The following is an 18641-nucleotide window of genomic DNA, read 5'->3' as shown; positions in this document are numbered from 1 at the left end:
TTAAACTAATTAACACAAAAGTTATGGCCAGCAAACCAGTTTTTTAGCCTAAAATTGTTCAACTTAGATGCCAAATATCTCGAAGACAATGAACTTTGAAGTAAATATGGGATACTATATTGCTTAAAGCCTTGCTGTTAATATAATAAGGTACAAAAAACATTAGAAAACTAAGGGATACAGATCGAAGGTCATTGGCGTGGGGTAGCCCCTTAAGGGTTAAGCATAACTTTTCATTATACGTCTTAATGTTGAAAAGTTGAAAAATCCCACGCCGCCGGCGTTACGCCGCCGCCGTGGATTTTTTCGTGGCGTGCCGCCGCGTGATTTTTTTCGACCGGCGCGCACGTCTAATCCGGATTTATATTAAGTTGATATCCGGATAAAACGAATAATTAGAATAATACAATTTTTAAGAACACTATTTTAAAAACGTTGCGTGTTATAATGTAAATCACGTTGTCGGTTGATTTTATTTATACATTTTTTACGTTATAAAACGTTTATTTATTTGTCCTTGATTGCCGTCTACTCCCTTATTTCCACAATCGTATGCAGATCGACCTAGCTCCGTAAAAGTAACTTTGAGTGTACGAGTACCGTGTTCCTGTCAAACATTACGTGACGTGATGCGCTGTCATTATCGTTAGCGTCCGAATACATTATTAACAAAGTGCGAACAGAACTAAAATGAGTCACGGAGGAAGACTTCGGTTGATATTGAACTGCCGATCGAAATGCAGTAGGGTTTAGCAGAATGATGAAGAATGTTTTAGCATTATGTTTTTGAATAAATAGAAGAGGAAAAATGATCGGCCACCTGCTACGACACGACCACTTCGTCAGAAACATAATAGAAGGGAAAATAAATGGAAGGAGTGGGAGGGGAAGACCAAGAAAGAGTTATATGAGCCAAGTAAAGGAGCATGTAGGGGCCGTGTCATACCAGGACACTAAGGGGCTGGCTTCGGATTGACTAAGGTGGAGACAACTTCATCACGCTGCACCGACAAGAGCCCAGCTCTTAAATTGAATGATGATGATTTGAATAAATCTGTAATGGAAACCTTGATTGACTTTAAATGCAATGTAAAATCTCAACAATAAGAGACTGTTCTAACAGTTAGAAAATATTCGATTCTCTAAATATTATCAAACACTCTACCAAGAAATGAATTTCGCAGCGCAGACTGCCAATATTTAATGGAGGGTTGAAGTATCGCCATAACATAGTAAATTATTGCAAATATAGTTTGTGCCCGTTCGACCATATCTAATCAAGCAATCAAAGCTTTTGTAAGAAATCTTTGCCGAAAATTATTTTAGTTCTTGGTGAGTATATTTTTTTGCCTAATGGCATTTTGCCATTATCACGTCACGTGGCAACTTAACACAAATTACTCGTAACAACTAACCTAACCTCACGGTTACACCAGCTGTATGTTTGCATTTGCACATCAACTTAAAAGCATCGGCGAAAAGGTAGAACTCCAAAAATAGCTTAAATACTTGCTGTTACATAGCCTTGTAAACGTAAAATTGTATTATATTACACTTTTTATTGAGTTCATGAGAGATTTCTTAAATAAAAAGTAAGTATTCGAATTATCCGTTTTATCCGGATATCCGGATGATAAAATAATTAATATCCGAAATATCCGGATACGAAAACTGGGCGGATATTGCAAACCCTAGTTGCTGATGTCAAAGACATAGAACGTCATTTTCCTTAAGGCAGGGCCATTCTGAGAATGACCGAGGTATTGCCTGTACCTACTAATGTTTATTCTGTTCTAATGCATTGCAATAAAATAGTAGAATATACTCGTTACAATACAAGAGCGTAAAAAGTAACAGTTGAGGAGAAAGAATGCACATGCACAGCTAGAGATGGGTCGCGGGTATTTACCCAATTTACCCACCCAGGTAAATACCCGGTAAATACCCATCTACCCGGTATTTACCCGTATCTACCCAAATGGACGGGTAGATTCATTTCTTGTTGCACATGTCGATTTGTGTTAAAGTGGAGATATAAACCGAGTTAATGGCTGTAATTATTGTGTGTCATTTAAAATGAAATGGTTTAGTTGCAGTTGCAGTTGTAACTAAGGAATTTTTAGTACAATTTTGATAAATATTAAAAAAACGCCGTCATAAGAGTATTTTTTTTAGACTTGAGTAAATTATCGTACTTATACGTTGATAATACACATTCCAACTTCGGTCGGCGGGGGGTGTGGTTGGGGGGAGGGGGGCAAAAGTGAACTTTTTCATATTTCTTGGAATCTGTCATTAATATCGAAAAGTGTTGTATGTACAAACTAAAGTAGACATAATTTTCTACAAAAAAGGTTATATACATTTTTGTCCTAAAACTAAATGTGTTTGACTTATAAGCTTCCCAAGTTGGGATACTGCACAATTTTTTTTTATTATCATTCATAAGTATTCTTTATTTTCATCTTTCTAATGTATATTAAAAGCATTTTAAAACATTTCCCTGGCTTCCGGGAATGATTTTACACGATTTTTCTAATTGGACTGATATGTTAAAATCGAACTTCACCTCATAGCAACCTTTTCGTAATTAGTTTGAACATACATTTTATGTAACATTATAAAAAAATACTTAAATTAATCTTATTTATACTCACATACCATTAAACACATCAAATTTAGAAGAAAAACGAAAATACCCGCGTATTTACCCGCGGGTAGGTAAATATCGGGTATTTACCGGGTAAATACCCGCTCTCGGGTATTTACCCGGGTAGTTACCCATCTCTATGCACAGCGGTCTTACGGGTGGGTGTGGAAGAATTGAGGTCCTTCGTAATATTTGAAATCAGGTTGTTACACAACTAGGGTTTGCAATCCGGATCCGAAATGTATGAAATTATCCGGATCTGGATCCGGATCCGCGGATATTCCCATACATTTCGGATCCGTCGTGCAAACCCTATACACAACACAACATAAGAAATTACCAACACAGAGCTAATCAGTGCTTGCACAATTGATAATGTATATGCGGTTTTTCCTCTTTCTGTTATCAAACCCTATCAATTTATCAAGAGTTTTAATTGTGACGTCGTCGTCCTCGTCGTTTTAACGGGTAGTCTAGCCTGGCTTAGATTGCTGCATACCGCAATCCATCAATGCGATATTGATGTTTGCTCCCCTACTCTACAGTGTAGGTAGGTAGGCAGTACGAGTCCCTATTACAATTACCAGTTTCCCCGAATTTACCGGCACGAATGGTATATAATACAGATTAATGCACCTTTATAGGGAACATGATAAATCAAATGGTATGCTATCGAGTGGTAATAAAGTTACAGCACGAAACTGGCTTCGGGAGCGTGTGCGCTGCGCTTGGCTATCTCGCGCGTGGGCGTGGGGGAAAGCAGGGTGGGTGACATTTTAGTGCAGGTTCTCTAGAACAGTCACAGAATAAATAATAGTACTAGGTACAGAAGACTCACTCTCTAAGATAACGCGTCTGTTACGATCAGGACAGATATGGCCGCTAGGTGGCGACAGCGCCACGCGCGGCTTATGGCTAGCCACCAAAATTGGTGTGGAACGGATGTACTTTTAGCTACCTGTTGCAAAGCGACGAAATCGCGGAGTGAGCCACGCCTGGAACAGTGTCGTATGCATAATTATTAGACCACAGTTAGAAATATCAGGTTTCTTGAAGGCTGATATTTCTAATTATAATAATCAGAAGTCTGTAATAATTCTAATAATTATGCATACGACACTATTTTAGAGACACTAGGCACTATTTCACTTCCTCGGACTTTATAGTTAAATCATCATCATCATTCTCATGCCCTTGTCCCATTCACTTGGGGTCGGCGCAGCATGTCTTTCTCTTCCACACCTCTCTGTCGCCCGTCATTTCATCATTCACTTGCGTTCGTTTCATATCATCTCTCACACAGTCCATCCACCTTTTCCTCGGTTTTCCTCTTCTCGTACTTCCCTCCACATTCATTCGTAATACCTTTTTCGTCACATGACTTTCATCCCTCCGCATCACATGCCCGTACCACGCTAGGCGATATAGTTAAATCATCTAGGTACTTTTAAAAAAGGTTACAAAGATAGCACAAAGACAAATGCATTCAGAGAAAGACCCATCCATAAAAATATTTGAACATCTGATTGCCAACTCTTGAGTAAAGAAACAACTTAAGAGCGCTATTACATTTCGGCGTTGAGCGAGTTTAGGTATTTTACGCGCTGCGGCAGGCCGTGCGAGCTCAGTACGCCGATCCCTTCTACCACACTCGCACTACAATGATGGATTAAACATTCTTGATCCTTCGCGAAGCATATTGAAATCAACCATAACAACACTAACTGTACTTAACTTTTAAAGTTCTAAAACTGTTATTTGGTAAGTACGAAAATACTAAATGCAGTGCAAATGTACATAGGGGCTGTTCATAAATTACGTCATCTATTTTTGACGATTTTTGACCCCCCCCCCCCCCCCCCACCCCTCAAATCATCCAAAAATCAAGCTTCGGATGAATCTGTTTCCTCCTACGTCATGTTACCACCATCCGATGTCCAGACCCCCCCCCCCCCCCACTCCTCCCATTTGAAACGACGTAATTTATGAATAGCCCCATACTTGTACTTATGAAGGTATATTACTCGAAAGAAATTATAGGTACCTACTCGCTTATTTACATGTTTCGTCATTGCATTTGGTACCTATAGGTTGTAAAGTTTGTATCAACGAGGGTTTAAAAACGAACTGGTACTGAGGATCTGATGATGATTAAGGTGGTCACGGATACCAATCAACCATGTAGTTATTAGAAGAACCAGGGTCCTGGTCTCCAGCAGAATAAGTGGAGCTGATAGTAAACGCTAGTTTTGGGTAGAATCAATATAATTTCTATTCAAACATATTCAAACATTGACATTACTTTAGACGTAATATGTTTACAGTATATTGTGCCAGTCCAGTACATATGCAACCTCCAATACGCCCTCTTAAACTATTACGGACATACATAATTTACTTTTGTACTCGTCTGTACTCGGTACATAAAATAAAATTTATATGCTAAACTATCGTGACTGACTTTACACAAACATAGAAATCCGCCAACAAATTAAATCGCATAAAAAGCAAAAACTAGAAAATTATTCTATTACTTGACACAAAACATTTAAAAAACATATAACACATAATAATATCAAACACCTAACTACTCTAATCCGCCCTCTTAATAGGATAATTTGACAGGGATAAATCCTTCAAAAAACCTTTTAACTTCGGGCCAGAAACACTTTTAGTTAAAATGTCCGCTATCATTTTATCTGTTGACATATACCTTATTTCAACCTTATTAGCTAGTACACACTCACGGATAAAATGATACTTAATGTCAATGTGTTTTGTCCTATTATGCATCATTTTGTTGGCTGCAATTTTATGTGCCGACTGATTGTCGTTAAAAATGACTACAGGTTTACTCCCTCCAGTAGTCAAACTGTTCAGTAAACTACGCAAATATAATGCTTCCTTTGAAGCTTGGCTCAGCCCTACGTACTCTGCCTCTGTAGAGCTCAATGATACTGTCGCCTGTTTTTTTGCTTTCCCAAGAAACAATATTGTAGCCTAACTTGAAAATTAACCCCGTGAAGGATTTGCGATCGAGCGCGCTACCCCAATCTGCGTCTACATAGCCACGTAAGTCTAAATCACCTGTTTTTCGAAAAGTGAGACACACGTTAGACGTACCTTTTAAATACCTTAGGACCCGTTTCGCGCACTTAAAGTGTATTTCATCATAACATGAATTAAATTGAGAAAGTACACTTACGGCGTGTGCAATGTCTGGTCGCGTATTACAGGCTAAATAATTTAGGCATCCTATCAAATTTTGGTATGGTAGGTGGCATTGGGAATCAGTCGATCTCTCTAATTTCATTCCTACTTCCATTGGAGTAGTTACCGGCTTAGCTTCTGTCATGTTAAAGTCCCTCAAGCAGTCCAAAATAAACTGTTCCTGATCGAGATGGATAAGTCCCTTCTCTCGTCTCAGTCTCATGCCTAAAACATGTCTAGCCGCGCCTAAGTCCTTCACTTTAAACTTGTCAAGCAAACCTGATTTTAATCTTTGCTTTTCCTGTTCACAATCGCCAAATATAAAAAGATCATCAACATAGATCACGACAATTAACTCCTTGTTACCTTTAAGCTGTTTTTGATACAAACACGGTTCTATTTTTGATTGTACAAAGCCTAAATTTAACATTTCACTGTCCAACTCTTTGAACCAAGCATTAGACGCTTGTTTCAAACCATACAGAGATCGCTGCAGCTTACATACCTTGGTTTCTTGACCTTTGGCGACTGCTCCTTTCGGCTGAAGCATGTAAATATCCTCTTTTATCTTCCCGTATAAAAATGCAGTCGTGACATCCCATTGGTCAATAAACCAATCGTATTCAGCAGCTAGCGAGAACAATAATCGTAGAGTAGAGCTTCTAACTACCGGAGAGTAGGTCTCCGTATAATCTACACCACATACCTGTGTGAACCCTTTCGCTACGAGTCTAGCCTTGTACTTCGTTACCTTGCCGTCGCTATCTTTCTTGATCTTGAACACCCATTTGCATTGGATTGGCTTCTTATCAGCTGGTAGATCCACTAACGTCCAGGTCTGGTTCTCCTTCAGTGACGTAAGTTCATCATCTATAGCTTTCTGCCATAATTCGCTGTCCGGTCTCGCCAATGCTTCCTCTATGGTGACAGGATCTCCATCAAGATTGCTCTCTTTGGCATACATAACATTGCAACCGTACCGATCAACTTGTCTGCGTTCTCTCTGAGGATACCTCCTGTCTGATAGGCCAGGTATTATCACTTCGCCATTGGTGACCACCTCATCAGGTACGTGCTCATGCTCAGGTATTTCAGGTTCAGGTCCTTCTATGTTCTCGTCTACAGCGTCAAGAAACTCATTCTCGTGCACTTCCGATACTTCAGGAACACTCGTGGATCCATTTAATAAATAGGGCTGACTATCAGAGTCCGTATCCAGGTTAATGACAACTTCTGACGACTTCTTGACGTTCTCTTTTTGAAGAAACACATTTTCTAAAAATTTGACGTCTCTCGCAGTTGTCACTTCACCCGTCTTTGGATTCATCAGACGATAACCTTTCTGATTGTCTGGATATCCTACGAAAATCATTGGTTCTGTCTTCATATCCAATTTACGTCTCTTTTGTTTTGGTATAAGTCTATAAGCCAAACAACCAAATATTCTCAGATGACTGACATCCACGTCTTTTCCAGTCCAAAGCTTTTCAGGCACTGCATTATTCAAAGCTTTCGTGGGGCTCCTGTTCTTCAAATAAACAACAGTATTTACAGCCTCCGCCCAATATTTTTTGCTCAAGTTCGATTCTGACAGTAGTGTTCTTGCTTTTTCGATGATCGTACGATTGGCTCTCTCAACAACAGAATTCTGCTCAGGCGTGTAGGGTACAGTCGTCTGGTGTTTTATTCCTGCAGACTTCAAAAAAGCATTAAATATTGCATTACAGTACTCTCCACCTCCATCCGATCTTAAGATTTTAATCGATTTACTCGTCTCATTCTCTACTTCCGCCTTATATTCACGGAACTTATCGAAAGTTTGACTTTTATTTTTCAAAAAATAAACATGAGTCTTTCGAGTATAATCGTCGATAAAAAGCAGAACATACCTCGAACCTCCGAACGACGGCTCTTCCATGGGTCCGCATAAATCAGTATGAACGATTTGCAGAACATCCGTGGCTCTCGTATCTTTGTTTTTAAAGGGACTCTTGCACGTCTTTCCTTCAATGCAGGGAATACATGGTTCGCACAAATCTGTGCTCTTAAATTGCATACCAGTCACGATTAGAATAAGTGTTTATATTTGCATGTCTTTACTGACAAAGCATGTGAGACTCAATACCTCTGTTGTAAATACCTTTGTAATGACCATGTTTTTAGCAAATAAATTTCTGATTTCTGATTTCTGATTTCTGATGTTTTTCATTTTCAACATATAATTTCGGGATAAATGGGCCAAGCGCTTATGCCAAACGTTAGAAATGTTTTCATTTTGTTTTGACAGTGTCAAATACACGACGTTGTTTTTCTTTTCTGTCAACTCGTAAATGCCATCGACCTCTTTACAACTTGCAATAGTTCGGTTCTTCTTTTGAATTACGCAACCTTTTTCGTCGAATATAACTTTACATTTCTTCTTGGTTAAGTCGCTTACCGAAATTAAATTCATGGACAAATCGGGAACATGCATAACGTTTTCTAAGTTTAATTTTTCGTTCTCGCTTACTTGGGGCTCAGCGTTCCCCCGTCCTTTTACTGGTAATTTCTCACCGTTTGCTACCGATATTTTCATGCTGTCTCTTTCAGGTTTATAAGACAACAACTTACTCTTGTCGTGGGTAAGGTGGTTAGAGCATCCACTGTCAAGATACCACTTATCTTTGTCAATCGCCTCCTTAGTGTTCAGGCAGACATTCGCGGTCTTGGTACGCTCCTTGCATTCGGACGCCTTATGTCCTTCCTGGTGACACCTGTAGCACTTATAAACAAACTTCTGCTTACGATCGTTAGGTTTAGGTGTAGATCTGGCATCGTTTCGTGCTTTACGTGTCACTAACGCTTGCTCGTAGTCCGTGTTCAACTTGCTTTGACGACCTCCTTCTTGCAACAATTTCGTCTTAATTTGCTCTAACGTGATTGGTTGGCCACTATTATCTACAGCCATTATGAGGGGGCTGTACTCCGCCGTCAAACCACCGAGCAAAATCGATATCAACCAATTTTCTTGGATTTTTGCGTCAATATCATCCAATTGCTGTGCAAGGTACGTCACTTTGGATATGTAGCTCTCCATAGAATTGAAATTCTCCAACTTACAGTTAAAGAGCTCTCGCTGTATGTGGATACGTCTGCCCCAACCTTTATCTTCATAGGCGTTCTTCAGGTTGTTCCAGGCTTCTTTGGCAGTCTTCGCATTGTAGACGTGGGTAAAGCACTCTGGCTCTAACAACAGGCAAATAGTTGTTCGTGCTTTCCGGTCTATGTCAGCATTTACTACATCTTTCGATATTACCTCCCACCAGTTTTTATTTTCAAGGTAATTACGTACCAGGAACTTCCAGTTAGGGTAGTCCGACGATCCCTTCAGCTTTTTTATACCACATATGCCGTTTTCTTTGTCTTCAGACATTATTTACATTTACGCAAGTTTCACTACTACTCAAATATTTCTACCACTCTTTTACTAAACTAGCACTATCAGTGCGTGAGGCACATGACCTATTTAAAGAACCAGGGTCCTGGTCTCCAGCAGAATAAGTGGAGCTGATAGTAAACGCTAGTTTTGGGTAGAATCAATATAATTTCTATTCAAACATATTCAAACATTGACATTACTTTAGACGTAATATGTTTACAGTATATTGTGCCAGTCCAGTACATATGCAACCTCCAATAGTAGTAACATGATTAGGCTCGTTTGATTCGTCTCAACAAGATCTTTGACGAAGATACACAGGGTCTGATGATGGAGCTGGAAGGTGGCCACGGGTACCAGTCTATCATGTAACTAAACAACTTCGTGTTTGGGCTCGTTTGATTCGTCTCAACAAGATCTTTGACACAAGACAGTACTCAGGGTCTGATGATGGAGCTGGAAGGTACCATTACCAATCAACCATGCAACTAAACCACTTCGTGTTTAGGCTCGTTTTATTCGTTTCAACAAGATCTTTGACACAAGATAGTACTCAAGGTCTGATGTTGGAGCCGGAAGGTGGTCACCGGTACCAATCAACCATGCAACTAAACCATTTCGTGTTTAGGCACGTTTTATTCATCTCAACAAGATCTTTGACACAAGGTAGTACTCAGGGTCTGATGATGGAGCGCGAAGGTGGCGACGGGTACCTGTCTATCATCATCAGCTCCATCATCAGACCCTGAGTAGTATCTTGTGTCAAACATCTTATTGCGACGAATCAAACGAGCCCAAACACGAAGTGGTTCAGTTACATGGTAGACTGGTACCCGTGGCCACAGTCCAGCTCCATCATCAGACCCTGAGTACTAACTTGTGTCAAAGATCTTGTTGCGACGAATCGAACGAAGCCAAACACGAAGTGGTTTAGTTGCATGGTTGATTGGTACCGGTGACCACCTTCCGGATCCATCATCAGACCCTCAGTACTACCTTGTGTCAAAGATCTTGTTGCGACAAATCAAACGAGCCCAAACACGAAGTGGTTCAGTTACATGGTAGACTGGTACCCGTGGCCACAGTCGAGCTCCATCATCAGACCCTGAGTACTAACTTGTGTCAAAGATCTTGTTGAGACGAATCAAACGAGCCTAAACACGAAGTGGTTTAGTTGCATGGTTGATTGGTACCCGTGACCACCTTCCGGCTCCAACATCAGACCCTGAGTACTATCTTGTGTCAAAGATCTTATAGAAACGAATAAAACGAGCCTAAACACGAAGTGGTTTAGTGGCATGGTTGATTGGTACCGGTGACCACCTGCCGGCTCCATCATCAGACCCTGAGTACTATCTTGTGTCAAAGATCTTGTTGAGACGAATCAAACGAGCCTAAACACGAAGTGGTTTAGTTGCATGGTTGATTGGTACCGGTGACCACCTTCCGGCTCCATCATCAGACCCTGAGTATTATCTTGTGCCAAAGATCTTGTTGAGACGAATCAAACGAGTCCAAACACGAAGTGGTTTAGTTGTATGGTTGATTGGTACCGGTGACCACCTTCCGGCTCCATCATCAGACCCTGAGTACTATCTTAAGTCAAAGATCTTGTTGAGACGAATAAAACGAGCCTAAACACGAAGTGGTTTAGTTGCATTGTTGATTGGTACTGGTGACCACCTTCCGGCTCCATCATCAGGCCCTGAGTACTATCTTAAGTCAAAGATCTTGTTGAGCCGAATCAAACGAGCCCAAACACGAAGTGGTTTAGTTGCATGGTTGATTGGTACCGGTGACCACCTTCCGGCTCCATCATCAGACCCTGAGTACTATCTTGTGTCAAAGATCTTGTTGAGATGAATAAAACGAGCCTAAACACGAAGTGGTTTAGTTGCATGGTTGATTGATACCGGTGACCACCTTCCGGCTCCATCATCAGACCCTGAGTCAAACTATCTTGAGTCAAATAAATACATATAGAATGTCAGGTCGTTTCAAATATTTTTAATCCTGTCGGGTAGTTTATTAAACTGTACCATTATAAATTATAATACTATAAAAACGGTGCTAGGATCAAAGTCTCTCGTTGCGGTTTACACGCACACAGTATAGCGTTTTACACGGCGCCCGCCGCACACAATGATAAAAAACCTCGTCGTTGCCGTTGAAAATGTGCGGAGCCGACCGACACACGTCCTGCCCTCCTGCCTCTACAAGCTCTGCCGCGGCACTGAGCTGGCGCAGCGCGCGTCATCGGTAATATAGAGTAGTTTTCAAAAAATTGCCAAAAAATTATAGTACAATTTCATAAACACTAATGTATACCAACAGTATAAGCAAACGTTGCAGATTGCTTGAGTATGAAAATGACTTCGATATTAAGTAGATTTTCGTAGGAATTGACACTTGTTTCGGAGAGAAAATCGAGTTCGTTTTACTTTGATTTTCTCTTTCTCAAAGGTACGTAGGAAAAATATAGTTTGATATGCCTAAAGTACAGGGTATTAGTAATACAAAATAGCCAGGTTTAGCAGAGTAAAATTCTCAACATTTCCAAATAAGAGCTCGCCATTCAGTGCTTCACGGGGTTTTTCGGAAACGACCATCAGAAAAAAAATCATTACTAATTTAATAAGTCCTTTTTCTAATATTTACAACGATATTTATAAAGATAAGAAGACGCTTTTACTGGAACACGTACTCATTGTTTCTAATAATGAGCGCAAAGTCCTGAATTTCGTCGACTAGTATCATCAATTTTGCATTATTTCGACTTTTCTTGTAAGAGCGCTCTTAATGGAAGATGCTGCGTATCGTATTATTGCGCTCCTGTGATGTCTGCCAATCAAATGGAGTTATCAAGTGTTCGAAGTTACTTGTATCTTATGTGTATTCATAAGGTAATTAAACTAATAAATAACTTTGGCCTCTCGCCTTACTCGGCCGAATGGAGTTTTCTGGAGTCTGTGCTCAGCAGTGTGTATCCAACCGATTGCATGGAGTCACTGGACTAACCTTCACTGGCTACTCCTGGCTTACAGACAGTCTGCATGTTACAAGTCAGTCGGATAGTTTACGTTTATTAGCCACAATTAGGGTTTGCACGACGGATCCGAAATGTATGGGAATATCCGCGGATCCGGATCCAGATCCGGATAATTTCATACATTTCGGATCCGGATTGCAAACCCTAGCCACAATGCTAACTGTCAACAGACAGTGCACTCGGCTATAACAAATCCGAACGTAAAATAGAGCCGAAAACTTGTGAATAACTACCGTCCAATCTCAATACTTTCTTCACTGTCTAAGATACTGGAAAAAATCATGAATAAGCGTCTTAAAAACTTCCTAGAACACAATCAATTATTGTCCGACAGACAATATGGCTTTCGGAATTCGAGATCCACAAACGACGCCGTTCAAGACCTCACTAACCACATAGTGGAAGAATTGGACGCTAGTAAAAAGTGTGTAGCCATTTTTATCGACCTAGCTAAGGCTTTCGACACGGTGTCGATTCCTAGACTACTGTACAAGCTTGAATCAATAGGAGTACGAGGTCCCCAACTTCAGCTATTCCAGAGCTACTTGACAAACCGGAAACAATGTGTTAAGATAGGTGATCGCACAAGTAGTGAGCTGGTAATCGAATACGGGGTACCTCAAGGGAGTATTCTTGGACCGACTCTCTTTTTGTTGTATGTTAATGATATGTGTAATATCGATCTACCTAACGGAAAAATAGTGGCTTTTGCAGATGACACGGCACTTGTTTTTTCAAGTCATTCATGGGAAGATACATTCCGCAAAGCACAGTCAGGCTTTGATAGAGTGAACTCTTGGCTCTTAAATAATTCGTTATCTCTCAATATTGACAAAACAAAATACCTGGCTTTTTCTATAACGGCAAGTGGTGTCAAATGCCTTAATGACCATACTATTACCGCACATAATCACCAAACGGACATTGAACAGAAATGCAACTGTCCTACGCTCAGCCGAACTGATACTGTGAAGTACTTAGGCATAATATTAGATGATAGATTAAACTTTAAACCGCACATAGACGTCCTATCTGGCAGAGTACGAAAATTAATTTTCATTTTTAAACACCTACGACATGTTGCTGGCCCCAAAATTATAAAAATGCTCTATTTTGCCTTAGCACAATCATTGATAGGATACTGCATACTCACGTGGGGAGGTGCTGCCAAGAGCCACCTTATCAAACTGGAGCGTGCTCAAAGAGCCTTGTTAAAGGTAGCTTATTGTAAACCTTTTCGTTATTCCACCGTGGAACTGTATAAAACATGTGAGGTACTCACAGTCCGGCAACTATTTGTACTCCAAATAGTATTGAAGAAACACTCCGAATCCTTTTCTTCCACAGTTACTAATATCCACAGAACACATCGAGGTAGGCGAAAAAAAATGATTCCACGACATGCTATTTGTAGAACAGCATTTAGTAAGAGATTTTATTATTTTCTAGGTAGCTTCTTGTATAATAAGTTTAATTCGTTCCTAAACATTTATGGCCTTAATAAATACACCTGCAAACAGACATTGACAGAATATTTATTGAACAAATCATACATAGACACTGAAATTCTTTTGCATCCTATGACATAACTATTACTGTTTCAATTTAGTGTACTTTAAAAAAGACGCGCACACACATACACGCACGCACGCACACATACACACACACACACACGCATACACACACACATACACACACACACATTTTGGAGCTCTTGAAAAAACTTTTTTTTTTTAATAATTCTTTTTGCTATCTTTATAGATAACTTCTAATATTTCCTCATTGTTATAGATTTTGTTATAGATTTTGCATAACTTTCTTAACAGTATGTAGCTAATTATAAATAATACTCGCCTGTACAATATACATGTAAAGTACATAGAGACAAATGGAAGGTAGCTGGTACTTATAGCACAGGTTTATACCTAATTTAAGTACCAACGAAAGATCTTAGACAGATATACCTATGTAACATAACTTATGAAATTACGTATGAATGTAACCTTTTGAGCTTAATAAACTTTATCTTATCTTAATATTGTTCTATTATTTCAGTATCTAACAGCCGTATTCGAACAATGAGATACGTCAAATACTAGATATTGAAACGATATGGATTGGATATGTCAGTGTCAAACAAGTGTCAAAAGTGACGTTTTTGTTTGAAGAAACGTCAATTTTGACACTTGTTCGACACTGAAATATCCAATCCATATCGTTTCAATATCTAGTATTTGACGTATCTCATTGTTCGAATACGGCTGTAAGCTGCAAGAGGTCAATTCAGTAATGGGTAAGGATAAATAAATCGGACGTACCTAGGTCATTTTTTTATTTCTAAAACCCAGAATGGTAAAAACTGTCTGTTGTGTTCAGTGGCTACGCGGTAAATGTACACTGTAGCACAGAAGAAATAATAGTACTACCGTACAGAAAGGACACTTCCTACAAACCCGAAGTTTGACAGCGATTCAGGGTCGAATCATGCTATTCCTTTCTAATATATAGCACTATCCCTTTCGGCTATTTACGGTTGTCAAAATTCAAGTGATTATCTTATCTGTGGTCGTACACGCACAAGGAAGTCAAGTGGTGCCAACCCTAATAATTGCTCGGAGCAATGCTGAGCCGAACGGAGCCGAGTTCGACCGAAGTCAGGAGTGTCTCCCCACTGACTGTAGGTACTCACACGCAGCATAGTATTGTAATGTACGTATTCTCTCAGAATAAAATAGTAGCTGATCTTGAACCAACTCACGCGCTATTTTGCGAAGGCACACGGTCAAAGTATCGATGTACATCTCACTGGTATGCGAGTACACAAGAGCGACGTAATTACTTCACGTAATCGGATTTTCAGACAGACATTTTGACTGTAAGTACTCCATTTGTTTATTATTATGCACATAATCTTTGAACAGGCAACCCATTACGCATTTTTGCGATTGTAAGAATATCACACAATAATATAACGATAGGTATGGAGAGCATTATTACGCATGGAAAAGATTAGATACTGCCCTATGAAAAGAGGAAATGTGCATTAAAGATTATCATTTACACCTACACATTTGTGCCTACGTGTAGGTTAATCTTGCTCTTGTATTTATAGCCTTAACAGAGACAAACAAATCTTAAAGGTAAGTAGTGAAAGGTCATATTTGCTTGATTTACAGATAGTTGTAACATTGACCCCTTTGATCGCCGGCATTATTGCTTCAATGTCTGACAATTGGTTGTGGTCATAAAAAATTAATGATGCCAATGACTAATTGATTGCTCAAAAGTTTGAAGTTTTATTAGAAACAACCTTGAGTCCCCAATAAACTAAAATGCACATAATGAATAAAATTTTCTAAAAATTTAGTATTTTTTTGTTGTTTTTATTGCTTACTGTAGGGTGTAATTATATTAATTACATAGAATATTTCGTAAAGCTTTTGTTATTTGGTAAGTAAAATAAGTATGTCTAAAAAGCCTAAATTGAAATGTGTGATAAACACGTTTATTCACTCTCACAATAAGGGAGGCACAATAGTCGCCAGCAGTATTTCCGGACCGATACGACCTACAAACCTTCAAGAAAAGAGCGTACTCCCATCTTAAAGGCCGGCAACGCGCTTGCAACCCGTCTGGTGTTGCGGGTGTCCATGGGCGGCGGTAATCGCTTACCATCAGGTGATCCGTCTGCTCGTTTGCCTCCTATTTCATAAAAAAAAAAAAAAAAAAAAAAATAAGCCATACATGAAGCAGGGACAAATGGGAAAGATTTAAATTCCATATACATCTATTCCCATTCCCATCCCATTTGTGCCTGCAGCTTAAGAATTTTGCTGTTGGTAATTAGAAATATTAGAATTTTAAGGTTATATTTTAGTACTTGGAAATGTTGAATTAAGTAAGGTAAGTGTAATTTTAAATTTAGTCATATTGTTGATATGTTCCTAATTTTTGAAAAAAAAATGCCTTTTGCGTGTTTTGATATTGTTACATAGTTGATTTGGTGAAACATTAGTATGTAGGTATATAACACAAGCTGTAATGCAACCTACGAAAGAATATGCAAATATTTCAACCAAACCTCTTGCTTAAGCCCGTCACAGACAGAGCAAGAATATATCGGCAGATACCATAAGATACGGCATCTTATGAAATCTTATACATACTATTTAACAGAGTCCACACGAAGCTGTAATAAATATATTATATGTATATATTCAAATTATATGTAATTCTTGAATATTTCTTTATTTATTTGCATGGAGAACCAACAGCTATAACTATGCTAATAACACCATCAATAGTGACACAGAGCCAATTATAGGATCTCACATATTGCAACATGTTAATATTTAACATTAAGTCATTAATGTCATTATATTCAAATTATATAGGCATATATTCAAATTATACACAATTCTTTGTGGTAACTACGCCCAGTGGATGGAAGCAGGCACTGGATGGTGAACTGATCCAATGACCCTATATTCCAACTACTAAAATAATGGTTTGATTTGCCAAGGGGTAACCACCCAACCTTCCCAATTCAACTGTTAGTGGAGTAATAAATTGGGCAGTATACAGGTTTGTAAAGGACACCTCTACCATTAGATGGTCCTTATGCTTGTTTACCAACAAAGTGCCATGGTACCATGGTAGTAGGTACCATGTTATCAAACAGAGCTTAGGTAATGCCATGAAACTTCTTATTTTATTTTGATACATTGTTTGCTTCATGTTTTATCAACAATATTTCAATCTAAGTTGTATACTGGAGATAAGGTAAGATAGGTAAAAATAATTATTACAACAATAGAATGCCGTTCCATTGTAGGATTTCTGTCTTTTTTCTTTCGTATACAATAAAACTCAACTTTGGTCAACTTTTGAATTATACAATTCTGAGTAAAATTATAATACATTTTCAACACCTAAAGCCTGCCTGAAATGGCTCATACTGTACCTCAATCATATGTTGACAATAAAATTACATACTGGTTTATAAGTTACTTCGTTTCAATCATGTTAAGATTTAAGAGTGATGGAATATACCTGTATGAGCCAGTCGCCTGCCCACAAGTGGGCTGTCCAGCAGCAGGCGGCGCAGCGACCAGCGCCCAAACACGCCGCCACCGCCGCCCCAGCCGCAGCCGCCGCCGCCGCTGCCGCGCCGCATCTCGCCTGGGCCCGCCACCACCGCGTCACAACACACCAACACTCATTACACAAACAGGACAATGTTTTGACACTAGTCCTTCGATCCCGTTTACACGACCGCTCTCATAGGCATCCGCTAGCGAACATCGACGATTAGACAGCGCGACTGCTTGTTGAGTAATCGACTCGCAAAACATCAGCGAGAGAAAGTACCGGCGGTCAAACGGATCGTACGTGCCGCGACCGTGCTCCACGCAGATGCACTCCCGAAGCTGCACTAAGGTCCCATTCCCATTGTGCTGATGATTGCTCTCTCTCTATACACATATAAAGCACCACCAACAACTAAAAACCGTATCATCAGATCAGCGTTATCAATATGACAACGACAAATGAGAAGGTTTACAGTATATCCTTAAAATAAAATACAATAAAGTCAACTGTGAATGTGAATGCGACCTGATACGATGAGCAACGATCAGACCAGCTGTCACATAATAATTTGAGTTACTATGTAAAAAAAAGGAAATAAGAATTAAAATAATAAATAAATTAAAAACTAATAAAAGACCGATAAAATTTTGCTTAATAAATAATAGGTATTGTAGTAGGAAAGAGTGATTAATTGATTTGAAAACTAAACCTCGTTTTGAAAAAGCATAGCAACACCTTAATTTTTAAAGGCCAATCCAGACGGGATGATCGAATCCACCGATTTGATCGGACAATAAATTGGCGTCAAATCCAAGGCCTGTTCACTTCCTAAGAAAGTTATGTCCCCAAATAATTGCGCATGTGTGCGCCTTAATCTTCTATGTGTGCGTTGGCCTCCGGGAAAAAGTTGCGAGTAATAAAAATAAAAACATTTTTCTACAGCAACATTGCTCCCAACTCTGATTTAAATTATCACGAATTTTATACAATATTAATCATAAAACGGGACTTAAAACGCTTAAAACTTAATTACATGCGATTAAGTTTTATAATGAATATTTGCTTCCAACTGTCTTTATCAATGTTCATAAAATATATGGAGGGTAGGTACGTCTACCCACCATAATAAAAAATATATTTGTCAATGACTCTGTGCAACTGCTGTGGTTAAAGTTCATAACGAAAATTTTATTTATTAACTCTTTAAATAATACATACAACGT

General features: G+C 39.1%; 1 protein-coding gene across 1 annotated transcript in view; it reads right to left on the bottom strand.

The window, feature by feature from the left end:
- The window catches only part of LOC134803706 (E3 ubiquitin-protein ligase RNF19B-like), an 82086-nt gene extending 64146 nt beyond the window's left edge, over positions 1-17940 (bottom strand). Inside the window, exon 1 of the mRNA XM_063776511.1 lies at positions 17380-17940. Coding sequence (XP_063632581.1) covers positions 17380-17503 — 124 coding nt within the window. The 5' untranslated portion in view covers positions 17504-17940. The remainder of the gene's footprint in view (positions 1-17379) is intronic.
- Between the last annotated feature and the right edge of the window lie 701 nt (positions 17941-18641).

This window comes from Cydia splendana, chromosome 2, assembly GCF_910591565.1.
Source record: "Cydia splendana chromosome 2, ilCydSple1.2, whole genome shotgun sequence".
Taxonomy (NCBI): Eukaryota; Metazoa; Arthropoda; class Insecta; order Lepidoptera; family Tortricidae; genus Cydia; species Cydia splendana.
Note: the sequence above shows the minus strand (reverse complement) of the source record. Positions and strands in the feature narration are given on the sequence as shown.